This window comes from Cherax quadricarinatus, chromosome 1 (genome assembly GCF_038502225.1).
Source record: "Cherax quadricarinatus isolate ZL_2023a chromosome 1, ASM3850222v1, whole genome shotgun sequence".
NCBI classification, from domain to species: domain Eukaryota; kingdom Metazoa; phylum Arthropoda; class Malacostraca; order Decapoda; family Parastacidae; genus Cherax; species Cherax quadricarinatus.
In genome coordinates, this window is record NC_091292.1 from 5,835,893 (window position 1) to 5,851,041 (window position 15,149).

A 15,149-nucleotide genomic window follows, 5' to 3' on the forward strand; every position below is an offset into this window, starting at 1 on the left:
TGTGACTGTATTTCCTGTTGGTGCATGTTTCCCTGTCTTATTCCTATCCTCCCTAGCACCAACAATGGAGCTCCCACCAGTTGTTTTTGGTAATATATCCTCACTATTGCTAGTGGAGTCCTCTTGTTTGCTATTTCCTGTGGTATTTCTAGTTTGTAATATTGGTTTTATCTTATCTTTGACTACACTTGTTTCCCTACTACGGCTCCTGTCCCTTATGAGGTCATTTATATGTATTCCTTCCTGCGTATAATTCCCGACTACCTGGACAAAATCTCCAGCTTCACAATTACTGTCTCCCAGGACAGCACCTCCAGCTTCACCATTACTGTCTCCCAGGACAGCATCTCCAGCTTCACCATTACTGTCTCCCAGGACAGCACCTCCAGCTTCACCATTACTGTCTCCCAGGACAGCATCTCCAGCTTCACCATTACTGTCTCCCAGGACAGCACCTCCAGCTTCACCATTACTGTCTCCCAGGACAGCACTATCAGCCCCACATTTACTGACTACCAGGACATCACCTCCAGCCTTACAGTTTCTGACTACATGGCCAGTATCAAGGGCAGTACCATTCAGCCCAGACTTTTTATGTTCCCATCTGTTGTAGAAAGCTTCTAGGTTGTCTATGAAAGCAGCTTTGATGTTGTCCTCTTTTAATACCCTTGTGATTTTAGTCCACAGATTTATCTCATTTGGGCATACCCAAAAACACTTCCCTGTTTTAATACTGCTTGTAGCTAGTTCTTGGATATCTGCACAAGGGGCGTGATACCAATTTCCACAAAAATGACAATTTATCCATGTGGAAGCCGGTTTGTTTGATTGACCGCAGACTACACAGAGCTTCATAATGATTTGAATGGCTGATTTACTGTAATTCTACTAGCAACCTCTTGAATATTCTATTAATAACCTTAAATGAAGCTCTAGCTATTTGTATTTCTATTTCTAACTGTACTTGTGTATTGGACAGCTTACCGTGCACGTTCCTGATTTATATTTATTGTTTGTGTTTATAAGGGCGCCTACAACCCCATCTGTTCACAGTCTGCTTTATTGTCCAACGAATCCGTTTGAAACCAGTCAAGGGTTCGGACCAGTTGATCTGATCTGATCAGTGGGTCACTTATTTAAAACATACTGATCGGTGATTTGGGCTAACACATGAAGGATCTACTGGAAATTATCTACCCGAGTAATATGTGATTTGATTGATACAAAAGTATAACTTGCTCCTACAGTGACGAACGGTCGTTCCTCAACCCTTGTTTATCAATCGCTGTATCTAGCTTTTCTATTTTTTTTTTTCGTCTCCACCACAATAAATGCTATATTATCACTATAGTTGACTGGTGGAAATTTTGGAGGAAGGACGCTTTTTCTGTAGTAATAATTGCTTCTCGTTGTGTATATTGCGACCGCTGGTAACTACAGGTTACATGAAATTCACAGTATACGTCTGGTATTTCAAGAAAAAAGAAAATAATGAAAGTCACTCCACTCCACTAAGTACCATTATAATACTGGTTAGTTGCTACTACAACACTGTATTCTGCTATTCACTGGTATCACTAGATTATATGCGAGTACACTAGCAGGCCAGGAAGATTATTAAAAACAGCTGACCTGTGGTAAGTTTCTGGCGACTTCTGGCACCTGCCTGTATAGGCTTATCACTTCATTTACAAATTCACCTGTTTTCAAATGACACTTTAGCCTTTATCATCTATATACTAGGGAGCCACTGTAGTATACACTATACACTATGTATACACAATGTTATCAGGGAGACTTTCTTTCCTCTGACAAAGAAAAGTTCTATTATTATTATTTTGCACACGGAACACAGGCCTATGATTCCCCTCTGGCAGTAAACTCTTCTAGGTAGTGCACACTTAATTCTCCTTTTTGGCTCAGTATATAATGTTTTCCGCCCAAGATTGGTTCCAGGCGCTAGAGGGATGTTTCGTATAGGATTGATGGCACAAATTAAAGTTCTAGCACGTAAGAGCGACCGTGAAAACACGAGAAAACCCGGAGCACAACGAGGCACGCTGACACGCTAATCCACGCTAATCCGGGCTTGAGTTAAGTACTTTCTCATAGGGAGTACACTGAGCAAGACTTCAAGGGATGTAAAACAAATTTCACACAAACACACACTTGATTCAACGAATTGGAGCTACTCTCCCTTTCCTTCTGTCGAATCTAATTGTTTCCCTCCCAGACGCTGTATGATCCCTACGGGTTTAGTGTTCCCAATGAATGTAATAGTTAACATCAATAAAATTAATAAGAACAATAACAAAAATTATAATAATAAAGATGGTCAATAATCCAGGATAACTTTACAAGTCTATCAATGTGGTTTCTTTCCATTGGGGACTTTATAGATCCTCTTTCGTAAGAGGCGATTCTCGATCTGGTCCATATGTGTATATAAAAATATGTGTTGCAGAGATGTGCATGCGAGAGGTGAACGCACTGGCCCGGGCGGGACTGATTGTGATGAACGAAGTAGATGTGAAACCTACCCCGCCTGGACGACTTATGGCCAGGTATTGCGTCTCCTTCAACACCATGGAGACCTTCATACAGGTGTGATTACATTCAGTGTGTATGTGTGTGTCTCCTTTTCTTTCTTCTTCTTACTACCATAAATGTGTACATATTTGATATTTTAATACATTTGTATATTTTATATTGTAAATAACTGATCTGTGAAAGGAAATTTTGTTTGATTACATATATCGCGCATCAACTTATCCATTTGTATATTCTGCCGGTATTGGTAAATATATGCTCATTTAATATTATTTTTGTTTACAATTCATCTATTTTACGCAGATGCATGGAGAAGAGAGTTTAAAGGAGCTGTTGGAGACAGTGTGTGGGTGTCGAGAGTTCTGGGACATCAAGGTATGACTAGTGTGCACCACATACGTTTCATGTGTCTGTTTCCTCGTATTGTCGGTAATATATACCATTATTTTAAAGATGCTTCAATTGGATTAATTTTTCCTTTGTATTCAAATAATAAACTTTGTTATAGAAATGTACAAATGAGATGTAATCTCACAACTGAATCTCCACTCTGTAATTCTCGGATATAAAATTTGAGTGGCTTTGACATTATGTAACCCGACCTAAATAACATAAATCGAGAAATTTGACTTAGAATTTAGGAAGACATATTGGTCGAGCTTTTTGTAACTTAGCGTGTTCCTAAAAGGTATCTGAAAAATTCTACATGTAGTTTTGTCAGTTAGGGCGTTTATTGCTCACCATTGTTAATCATATGTATTCTGTTTCAACCTGTTGCTTTTGCTCAGGGTCTGTCCATTCGAAAAGAACAGTAGCCTCTATGTGTTTTGCTTTAGTTTTAAGTTTGCTTGGGACTGCTGTGAGTTCTTTTTTTTATTACGTACGAGAAGGTACGGACGTCTGAGAAACGATTACTTAACGAGTTAAACAAGAGCCAGACGACGTCCATACGCTTCCCCATTAAAGGCAGGATCAAGACCAGAGAGCAGAAGATCAACTGGTTTGTACACATTCATATTTTCATATTCTATTTATGGGTTAGTTATAAACTCAATTTTGAGGATATCTAGGTACCTAGAAACAGTCTGAAACATAGTTCTATATACTATATGTGTTTGGATTATGTTGAGTTTACAGATTGTGTATAATAAACATACAGGAAATTTTTGTTTTATATATCAAAATGATTTCTTATGCAGAATGGTTGAAATGATGGCACGTGTTAAATATTTTTCTTTTGCTTTCATAAAGAGATTAATTTAGAAAAACTGGTATAAAGGTGAATGTACTTATCAGTTTTGAGCAAAGGTGTTCTGAATGGTTTTACTTAGCAGTATTTGATCAGCTTGGTACAGGCGACGTTAGGGTGCCAGACCATCCTAGATCCTGGACTAAGTCAGGACGCAAACAAGATTATGCGCACCGGACAACGCATCACCAAGTGTATGTATTAGCACTAGCCTGTATGTTCTACACAATTCTCACCCGTGTCAATATGCACTCTGTAGGTTTTTTAGTGTTTAAAATTTGTTAACTAATAATAGAGTACAAGGGTCGTTAGGGTTGCACTTCACTTGTACTCTAACACCTAGTAGCAGCGCGCCGGGTAACCATCTGGAAAAGACCCGTGCTGGGACATATACCGGCGAATTATTAAAGTTACCTGCACAAGTAACGTGCAACATTATCTACTAGGAAGCTGCACCAGTATTTAATCCACCCATTTCATTTCTGTAAGAAAGCACCTCGAAAGTGTAAGATAAGACCCATCTACATAGGTGATCAGACCGACGGTAGAAATTACACCAGTATCTAATCTACCAATACTATAAAAAAATATTTGAGTAAGTGATCCATTCACAACTGTACTTTGCTCAGTTGGTAGTGTCCTCACCTCACACACTGTGAGACTAGGGGCCGATCCCGGCGCGTATGGCATGTTTCTTTTTACCTGCTGCCCTTGTTTACTTAGCAGTAAGTAGGTGTTTGGGTGATAGTCGACTGTTGTGGGTCGCATCCTAGGAAAGAAGATTTAAGGACCCCAGTGGAATTCCATAAGACAGTCCCCGATACCGCATGGACTTGATTCGGTTATCAAAACTATGGACTTTTCCAACCTGAAAGAAATATACGTTTGATATACAATTGTAATTAATGTATCTTGAGAAAGAAAGTTATCAATATCATTATTAAAAGACTCAAGGTGTGATACACTGAGAAACACATCTGTTGGGGTTTATTCACTGAGAAACATCTGTCGGGGTTTATATGAGAAACATTTTCGGGGTTTATGCACTGAGAAACACATTTGGGATTTATACACTGAGAAACATCCAAGGCTCAAATAAAAACTTAGCCCTGTGTATTAAATCCTGTTGTTATAAATCCCAGTGGAGATAAGTCACGTTTGACTTGTGGATTACCCTAGGGTGAATTCTACATAATTTACCATTGTAAAAGTTTCAAATTTTGCATGAGGCTTAGATGAACACTTGAATATTTCTGGTGTATAGTCAGTTAGGTTATAGTGCAATTTAATTTAGTGTATGTAGAGCTTGTCACGTTTTCTGTTGTCTGAGTTCTGGGTACGTTTTCTGTCTTCTATAATTTGCGTTTTCAGTTGATTTTTATGCTGGTCATATTGCTCTTTACTACATGCCAGATACTTGAAAGATAACCGTTAGTATCATATTACTTAATAAAGTATATATGTTTATGTATGTATGAAGAATTGAGTGGCTGTAGATGAAAAAAAAAATCAATAAGTTATTTCTCTGAGGCTATCCTCTTCAAGGGGGGCTCCTTGGCGTGGTGAAGAGGCTCTTGGTCTGAGGAATTAGCCCTGTCGGTCTTCTTCCTCAGACCGAACCTAATTACCCCCCATTCTCCCCTCCCCTATCCCATCCTCCCCATCCTCCCCTTTTTCCATTCCTCCTCCTCCTCCTCACCCCTCCCTTTTGCCCTTCCTCTTTTTAGCCTTCGTGATTTCTCCCACAGGCGTGCTAGTTCCTAGGTAGGGGAAAGGACACCGGGGTCGATCCCATTCCGTTGAGGTTTCTTGGCGGTGGCGTAGTTTGCCGTGGAATCTGGATTGCCTAGGGATGTCCCGATCCCTCTCCGGTATCCCGGAGTAGCTTTGGGTGTCTTTTGGGCGACGGGTGTATCTCTGGAAGCCACCTTTCGGATTCCGGGGGTGGTGGCTGAAGGAGGTATGCTTTGTGGCGGATATCCGGCCGCCCTCTCTTTTGTCCACCGAGGTAGCTCGGCAGATGTGAGGTTGCTATCCCGGATTGCTGGTTTACTGGCATGAAGGGTAGGGTATGGCACGGGTTCCATGCTGCATCTGCGCTACTAGCGGTGTCGAGTCCTCTTGGGCGCGGAGGGAGATTTCCGGCCCTTTCATTTCTCCTGGGAACTATTCCTCCCCGCTCCCCCCTTTTTTTATTCTTTTTTTTGTTTTTATTTTCTTTTCTTCTTTCTTTTTTTTTCTTAAAAACAAAAAGCAAAGGAGTAACCTAACCATGGCAGCCCTAGTCCATGAAACCACTACCCCCGGGCCCCTTCTTGATACCGCACCCCATTCTGACCCTGCCTTGTGTTTAGACCACTCTTCGGACACTCCTGATGCCCCTGTACCTCTTGCTGGTGCTGTTTCCTCACCCGCTTCAGGTACCGGGGCTTCGACTGACTCCTTCGATTTGTCTGAACTCCGCTCTCCTTTGACTATGCTTCCGGCTTCTCCCTCTACGGTACGGCAATTTTCGAATCGCCCACCCATTTCATGCCGGACCAACTCCGGTCCTACTCCTAAACGCCAACGTCAATCTCCTGATGATGCTCCGTCGTTACCTTCCCATTCTACTCGGAAACGACCGACACGTCAAGCACTCCCTCTCCACGCTCAGTTTCGGACCACACAATGGACTAAATTCTTTACTTTAAGACCAACTTCTTCTTCTGCCTACCTTTCTGACCATAGTATTGCCAAAGCGCTCCTGCGTCATGTTGGCAGAGATATTTCATTTCACGCTCTCAAGAGCGGTACGCGCATCGTCACTGTCCAGAATGCTACCCAAGCTCATGATCTTTCTCTCCTTTCGAATATCGATACTACTCCTATCACTATTGAAAAACATCTTTCTCTCAATTCTTGTAGTGGTACTGTCATTCTGCCCCATACCATAGTCCAACAGAATTTCCAGTCATGTGGCAATGACATTTTTGAACAGCTGGAACTCCAGGATCTCCCAATCCTCAAAGTAGACACTTATGTCCTTCCTGCCCGGGGGCGGAGACGTTACCCTTGCAATGTGGCTCGTTTAACTTTTGACAGCCGAGAACTCCCGTCCTCTGTATATGTCGCGGGACATCGGTTACAAGTTCGAAAGGTGATACCTACACCGCAACAATGTAGAAATTGCTGGCGTTTTGGTCACCCAGCGAAATATTGCAGATCTATGGCCGAATGCCCAGTCTGTGGTGCCGACAACCATTCTAATACATCTTGCAGTCAACCTCCATCTTGCCTTAATTGTAATGAAGCTCACCCTTCGTACTCCCGCCGTTGCCAGGTCTACTTAAATGAACGTGAAATCCGTTGCCTCAAAGAGGCAGAAGGTCTCCCTTATGCTATGGCAGTTACTCATCTCCGCCTCCAAGGGAGACTACCCCGTGTTTCTTATTCTCGTGTTTCCAAACATCCCCCCACTTCTGGGGTCCCATCTTCTGCAGCCTCCTCTGTTGTTACCCCTCCCATAGCCATTACGGCATCTAATCCTTTTGCTGTCCTTGGCTCTGACGTCCCGACTACAACTCAGTCTGTTCTCACATCTTCGCGTCCTTCCTCACAAGCCCCAGTATCGACAAGACCTCGTACGACACCTAATACCAATCGCCCCTCTACTCAGAAGTCCAAAAAATCCACATTGCTCAAATCTTCTTTGCCCCTTCCTTCCCTTCTTCCACCTCCACACGTTACCTTTCCAGTCTCTGTACCTAGTTCTTCCCCTCTCTCTGGCTCTATTACAAGTGTGGAGATTCACCCTCCTCCTCGTACTATGCCTTCCACCCCCGTCCCCTCCCAAGTTTCTCCCTCTTCTGTCACCTCCCAGGTTTCTACCTCTTCTGTCCCCCCCCACACTTCATCTCCAGTCCCTTACACTTTTCCCTCCCCCTCTACTTTGGTACAGTCCATTACTGTCCCAATCTTTACTCACCCTCCTCCTCCTATCTCCAATATGGTTTCCCATACATCTTTGAATTCAGAAACACTTGAAGCCATTTCAGAATATATTGCAGAGACTAAACCTTCAATGGACACTGATTCACTTCCTGTTCCTTCTCTTCCCTCTCCTCCATCTTCACAACCCCATTCTTCGCAACGCTCCGTTCCTTCGTTACTTGAACATCTTCCAATGCCACCACACGTTGACTTTTCTAACCCCTCTAGTCCGTAGGTGCCTTTACCTACAGATTCCTGATATTTTCTTCATCGCCAATCATGGCCTATTTACAGTGGAATATCCGCGGCCTCAGGGGTAATCGGGGTGAGCTTCAGATGTTGCTTTCCAGGTTTTCCCCTGTTGGTGCTTGCTTACAAGAACCAAAATTACACTCGGCTGTTTTCCAACCTATCTCAGGCTATAATTTATTGTATTCTTCGGATCCTTTCTCAGATGGGACCTTTAATGAAAGTGCCCTTCTTCTACGCAATGATATTCCGTACTGTCAACTATTTGTCCATACCTCGCTGCATTACACTGCAGCCCGTATCCACTTGAATAAGTGGTTTACAATATGTTCTTTATATCTCTCTCCTTCTCGAGCATTTTCTATCCCAGACTTTGCCTTTCTTGTTTCATCCTTACCACCACCACTTCTGTTACTTGGTGATTTTAATGCCCACCATTTCCTCTGGGGGGGGTCTCATTGTGACTCACGTGGCATTCAGTTGGAGGCTTTTCTTGCCTCTCACCCCCTCCATGTTTTAAATACGGGTACTCCCACCCATTTTGATCCTCGTACTCATACTCTCTCTTGCATCGATCTATCAGTCTGCTCTTCCTCCACAGCACTAGACTTCACCTGGTCTGTTCTACCAGACTTACATGACAGCGATCATTTTCCGATCATTCTTACTTCTCCTTCTTATTCACCACCTTCCCGTAGCCCTCGCTGGCAATTTGATCGGGCAAATTGGGATCTTTACTCACACCTCACTGCTTTTAGTGAGGTTCCTTCTTCATCCTCCATTGATGAGCTCCTACACATCTTCTCGACATCAGTTTATACCGCAGCTTCTCATTCTATACCCCACACCTCAGGCAGGCATTCTCAGAAGTGCGTGCCTTGGTGGTCTCCTGCTTGTGCTCGTGCAGTACGTTTGAAACGTGCTGCATGGGGCAGGTACCGGTACAATAGAACCGCTGAGAGACTTGTTGATTTTAAGCAGAAGCGTGCGATCGCTCGCCGTGTCATCCGTGAAGCTAAACGCACTTGTTGGCGAGACTATGTTTCCACCATCACCTCTGCTTCTTCTATGAGTGCAGTCTGGAAAAAAGTGAGGAAATTGAGTGGTAAATACTCTCCTGACCCGGCTCCTGTTCTACGGGTCACTGGTGTTGATATAGCAAACCCTCTCGACGTTGCCATTGAACTTGGCACACATCTGGTCCGTATTTCCCGAGGGCTCCATCTATGCCCCTCGTTTCTTTCCTCAAAGTCTGCCAGAGAGTTAGTACCCTTGGACTTTTCTTCTCTCGGAGAAGAACAGTATAATGTGCCTTTTACACTTCAAGAACTGGAGGCAACGCTCTCAGCTTGCCGATCATCGGCAGCTGGGCCTGATGACATTCATATTCGTATGTTACAACATTTACATCGGTCAGCCCTTGTAGTCCTCTTACACCTCTTCAATCTTATTTGGGCACAAGGAGTTCTTCCCCAGCTGTGGAAATCTGCCATTGTTCTCCCTTTCCGCAAACCGGGTACTACAGGACATGATGCCTCCCACTATCGCCCCATCGCTCTTACAAGTGCAGTTTGCAAAGTGATGGAACGCCTCGTAAATCGACGTTTAATGTGGTATTTAGAGACTCACAACAGTCTCTCCGCTAGTCAATATGGCTTTCGTAAGGGTCGTTCTACCATAGACCCCTTACTACGCTTGGATACGTATGTTCGTAATGCCTTTGCGAATAATCACTCAGTTATTGCCATATTTTTTGACCTTGAGAAGGCATATGACACAACTTGGAGGTATAATATTTTGGCCCAGGCCCATTCCTTAGGCCTCCGAGGCAATCTACCATCCTTCCTTAAGAACTTTTTAACTGACAGACATTTCCGTGTTCGAGTCAATAATGTTCTTTCCCCGGACTTCGTCCAAGCTGAAGGTGTCCCTCAGGGATGTGTTCTAAGCACAACACTTTTTCTCCTTGCTATAAATGATTTGGCCTCTGTTCTTCCACCCAATATTTGGTCATCACTCTATGTTGATGACTTCGCTATTGCTTGTGCAGGCGCTGACTGTCACCTTATTGCAGTTTCTCTCCAGCATGCGGTCGACCGTGTTTCCACTTGGGCCACCACACATGGGTTTAAATTTTCAAGTACCAAAACTCACCAAATTACTTTCACTAGACGCTCTGTTATCTCCGATCATCCTTTGTATCTCTATGGCTCCCGTATCCCCGAACGTGATACAGTCAGGTTTCTAGGCCTTCTCTTTGACCGTCGGTTAACCTGGAAACCTCACATTACCTCTCTGAAGGCAACTTGTCACAGCCGGCTAAACCTTCTTAAAACCCTTGCTCATCTTTCCTGGGGAGCTGATCGTCGAACTCTGCTTCGCCTACATTCAGCCCTCGTTTTATCGAAACTCGATTATGGTGACCAGATTTATTCCGCGGCCTCTCCTGCTACTCTCTCTAGCCTTAACTCTATCCATCACCAAGGCTTACGTTTGTGCCTTGGTGCTTTTCGCTCTTCCCCTGTTGAGAGCCTCTATACAGAAGCAAATGTTCCATCCTTGTCTGATCGCCGTGATGCCCATTGCCTTCGTTACTATGTACGCTCTCACGATCTACACAATCCTTCCATTTATAGAATGGTCACCGATATTAGTAGACATTCTTTATTCGTTCGCCGCCCCTGTTTGCTCCGTCCCTTTTCTCTTCGCCTACTTTCACTCTTGTCTTCCCTTCAGTTACCACCTTTATATGTTCATGTAGCATCTCACTTTTCCCTACCCCCCTGGGAAGTTCCAGCTGTTCGGGTCTGTTCTTTCTCACTCCCTTGCTCGAAAGCTCAACTGCCTACGGTGGCTTCCCGCTCTCTTTTTCTTGATCACTTCCACTCTCATTCTCATGCCACCGCTGTGTACACAGATGGCTCTAAGTCTTCAGACGGCGTCGGATTCGCAGCAGTGTTTCCGGACAGCGTCGTACGAGGGCATTTACTATCTTCAGCTAGCATTTTTACTGCTGAACTGTATGCCATTCTTGCAGCACTTATTCGTATCGCATCTATGCCTGTGTCATCATTTGTAGTAGTCTCAGACTCCCTTAGTGCTCTACAGGCTATACGAAAATTTGATACATCTCATCCCCTAGTTCTCCGTATCCAACTTTGGCTACGCCGTATCTCTACCAAACATAAAGATATTGTTTTTTGTTGGGTCCCTGGTCATGTCGACGTACAGGGCAATGAACAGGCAGACACTGCTGCGCGGTCAGCAGTATATGACCTACCAATTTCCTATCGAGGTGTTCCATTTCTAGACTATTTTGCTGCAATAGCTACCCACCTTCGCACCCGTTGGCAACAACGTTGGTCAACTCTGCTCGGTAACAAACTTCATTCTATTAAACCGAGCATAGGTTACTGGCCGTCTTCTTGTCATCAGTGCCGAGGTTGGGAGACCACTCTCTCCCGCCTTCGCATTGGCCACACTCGTCTTACTCATGGGTATCTCATGGAGAGGCACCCTGTTCCTCTCTGTGAGCAGTGTCAAGTTCCAGTATCGATTAGCCACATTCTGTTAGACTGCCCTCTCTATCAACGAGCACGCAGAATTTACCTCCAACGTCGTCTTCGTTCTCCTACTCTCTCTTTACCTTCCCTTCTTGCTGATGGACCCTCCTTTAATCCTGACTCTCTCATTGACTTCTTGACAACGACTGATTTACTCCACAAACTCTGATGATACTTTTCACACTCCCCTCAGCCCTTTCTGGTTCAGTCTCTTGCTGCCCTTTACCCTTTCACCATCCACTGCCCCGCTGTTATCCGTAACCTGTTGCTCATCCATCTCCCTTTTGCCACCTGATGCCCTCGCTTCCTTCCTGCCCTGCAGCGCTGTATAGTCCTTGTGGCTTAGCGCTTCTTTTTGATTATAATAATAATCTCTGAGGCTATGGTAACTGACACCTATGGTACCTCTCGTGGGCCAGTGCATGCGACAGTTAGTTAGTTTAATATGTTTATTATGCACCCCATACCCATCCTGTGGGCGGTAGTCAAAAGATTACAGAGGTACATAATGGGTCCAGGGACTGGACCCCAAAGTTATGATAGCTGAACTAGTTACAAAGGTAATGAACTCCAGGTAGATCTGGTCACAATCATGGCAAGTTACAAAGGTAATGAATCAGCCTCATTCCTATACATGGTTACAGTCATGAACAAATTACAAAGTAATGAGCCAATGATACGTCCACACCTGGTCACAATTGTAATGAGTTATAAATACAAATATTAAGTTAAAGGACTCATACAGGATCCAGGAGAGACAAGAGGAGCTAAAAGCGATTAATGAAATTGAAAGAAATTCGAAATATTTCTTTTCATACGCCAAAAACAAGTCAAAAACCACTTCTAGTATAGGGCCCCTGCTCAGACAAGATGGATCCTACACTGACGACAACAGAGAAATGAGCGAGAGACTGAAATTGCAGTATGACTCTGTTCATTGAGCCACTAACCAGTTTAAAGATAGATGATCCAAACAATTTTTTCATGAATGAGCCTCAAAACCCTGCCAATGTAGGCCAGATTTATGACATAACTTTAACTCCACTAGACTTTGAGAAAGCCATCGACGACATGCCCATGCACTCAGCCCCAGGCCCAGACTCGTGGAACTCGGTGTTCATTAAAAACTGCAAGAAACCCCTCTCACGGGCCCTAAGTATGCTATGGAGAAGGAGCTTAGACACAGGCGAGATTCCACAGTCACTAAAAACAACAGATATAGCCCCACTCCATGAAGGTGGCAGCAAAGCAGTAGCTAAGAACTATAGACCAATAGCTTTAACGTCCCACATCATAAAAATCTTTGAAAGAGTTCTAAGAAGCAGGATAGCAAACCACCTAGACTCCCAAAAATTGCACAACCCAGGGCAACATGGTTTCAGAGCAGGTCGCTCCTGCCTTTCGCAACTGCTTGACCACTATGATATGGTCCTAGATGCACTGGAAAACAAACAGAATGCCAATGTAGTATACACAGACTGCAAAAGCCTTTGACAAGTGCGACCATGGTGTAATAGCACACAAAATGCGTGCTAAAGGGATAACCGGCAAAGTAGGCAGATGGATCTTCAACTTTCTAACCAATCGCACAAAGAGTAGTGGTAAACAGAGTTAAATCAGATGCTGCCATAGTGAAGAGCTCTGTCCCACAAGGCACAGTACTCGCACCTATCCAGTTCCTTATTCTCACATCAGACATAGACAGAGATGTAAACCCGGTCACAGACCGGGCCGCGGGGGCGTTGACCCCCGGAACTCTCTCCAGGTAAACAGCACTGTATCATCTTTTGCAGACGATACTAGGATCTGCATGAGAGTGTCATCCGTTGAGGACATGGCAAAGCTCCAAGAAGATATAAACCAAGTTTTCCAATGGGCAACAGAGAGCAATATGATGTTCAATGAAGACAAATTCCAACTACTCCGTTATGGAAAACTGGAGGAAATAATAACTAGAACTGAGTATACTACAAACTCCAATCACACAGTATAGAGGAAAAGTAATGTGAGAGACCTGGGAGTGGTAATGTCAGAGGATTTCACCTTCAAGGATCACAACAATGCCATTATGACATCTGCTAGGAAACTGATAGGATGGATAATGAGAACATTCAAGACAAGAGCTGCTAAGCCAATGATGATCCTTTTTAAATCACTTATTCTTTCTAGGCTGGAATACTACTGTACATTAACATCCCCATTCAAGGCAGGTGAAATTGCAGAGCTAGAGAATGTACAGAGAACCTTTACTGCACGTATAAGTTCCATCAAACACCTTAACTACTGGGAGCGCCTGGAAGCACTTGACTTGTACTCACTAGAGCGCAGGCGAGAGAGATATATCGTAATCTACACCTGGAAGATTCTGGAGGGACTGGTCCCTAATATGCACACAGCAATCACTCCATACAAAAGCAAAAGACTTGGCAGGCAATGCAACATACCCCCAGTGAAAACTAGGGGTGTCACTGGTACACTAAGAGAAAATGCAGTAAGTGTCCGGGGCCCAAGACTGTTCAACAGCCTCCCACCAGCAATAAGGGGCATTACGGGAAGACCCCTGGTTGTCTTCAAGAGGGAGCTGGACAGATACCTAAAGACGGTGCCGGATCAGCCGGGCTGTGGTTCGTACGTTGGATTACGTGCGGCCAGCAGTAACAGCCTCGTTGATCAGGCCCTGATCCACCGGGAGGCCTGGTCGTGGACCGGACCGCGGGGACGTTGATCCCCGGAATTCCCTCCAGGTAGACTCCAGGGTCATACACCCACACGAGTGCGCGCGCACACATACACACCCGAGGGCGCACGCACAGACATGCACACGAGCGTACAAATATATGCATACACAAGCGCGCACACGCGCACACACACACACACACACACACACACACACACACACACACACACACACACACACACACACACACACACACGTGGTAATGCTTTATTTGCAGCTAGCAAAGTCAGGGCATTTCTCCAGAATGGTCTGTAATATACCACTGTGAATAAAATACTTTGCATGCGTCAGATGAAATAGCATTAACACATTCCTGGTGCTCAGGGGTATGAGAAATAACTCCTAGCATCTGGTGGTCACTTATACCTATACTGTGTACTTTGATGCCGGTTCAAGTCCTACTCTGATCTGAGATAATATTTGTAAATAATTTCGCTGGTTCATGAATTGAGAAGTGCGCGCACGCACGCACGCATACACACACACGCACACGCGCACACGCACACGCACGCACACACACACACACACACACACACACACACACAGACACACACACACACACACACACACACACACACACACACACACACACACACGGACGCACGCACACACACACACACACACACACACACACACACACACACACACACACACACACACACACACACACACGCACACAACACACACACACACACGCACGCACGCACACACACACACACACACACACACACACACACACACACACACACACACACACACACATACACACACACACACAAACACACACACACAAACACACACACACAAACACACACACACACAAGCACAC

General features: G+C 44.5%; 2 protein-coding genes across 2 annotated transcripts in view; both read left to right on the plus strand.

Moving 5' to 3' along the window:
* Positions 1-15,149, plus strand: part of Bet5 (blocked early in transport 5) — a 550,922-nt gene that overhangs the window by 364,215 nt on the left and 171,558 nt on the right. The window lies entirely within an intron of this gene.
* LOC128705167 (probable ATP-dependent DNA helicase HFM1) overlaps positions 1-15,149 on the plus strand; it is a 163,062-nt gene that overhangs the window by 133,882 nt on the left and 14,031 nt on the right. Inside the window, exons 17-20 of the mRNA XM_070086427.1 lie at positions 2,465-2,604; positions 2,854-2,925; positions 3,441-3,550; positions 3,896-3,993. Coding sequence (XP_069942528.1) covers positions 2,465-2,604; positions 2,854-2,925; positions 3,441-3,550; positions 3,896-3,993 — 420 coding nt within the window. The remainder of the gene's footprint in view (positions 1-2,464; positions 2,605-2,853; positions 2,926-3,440; positions 3,551-3,895; positions 3,994-15,149) is intronic.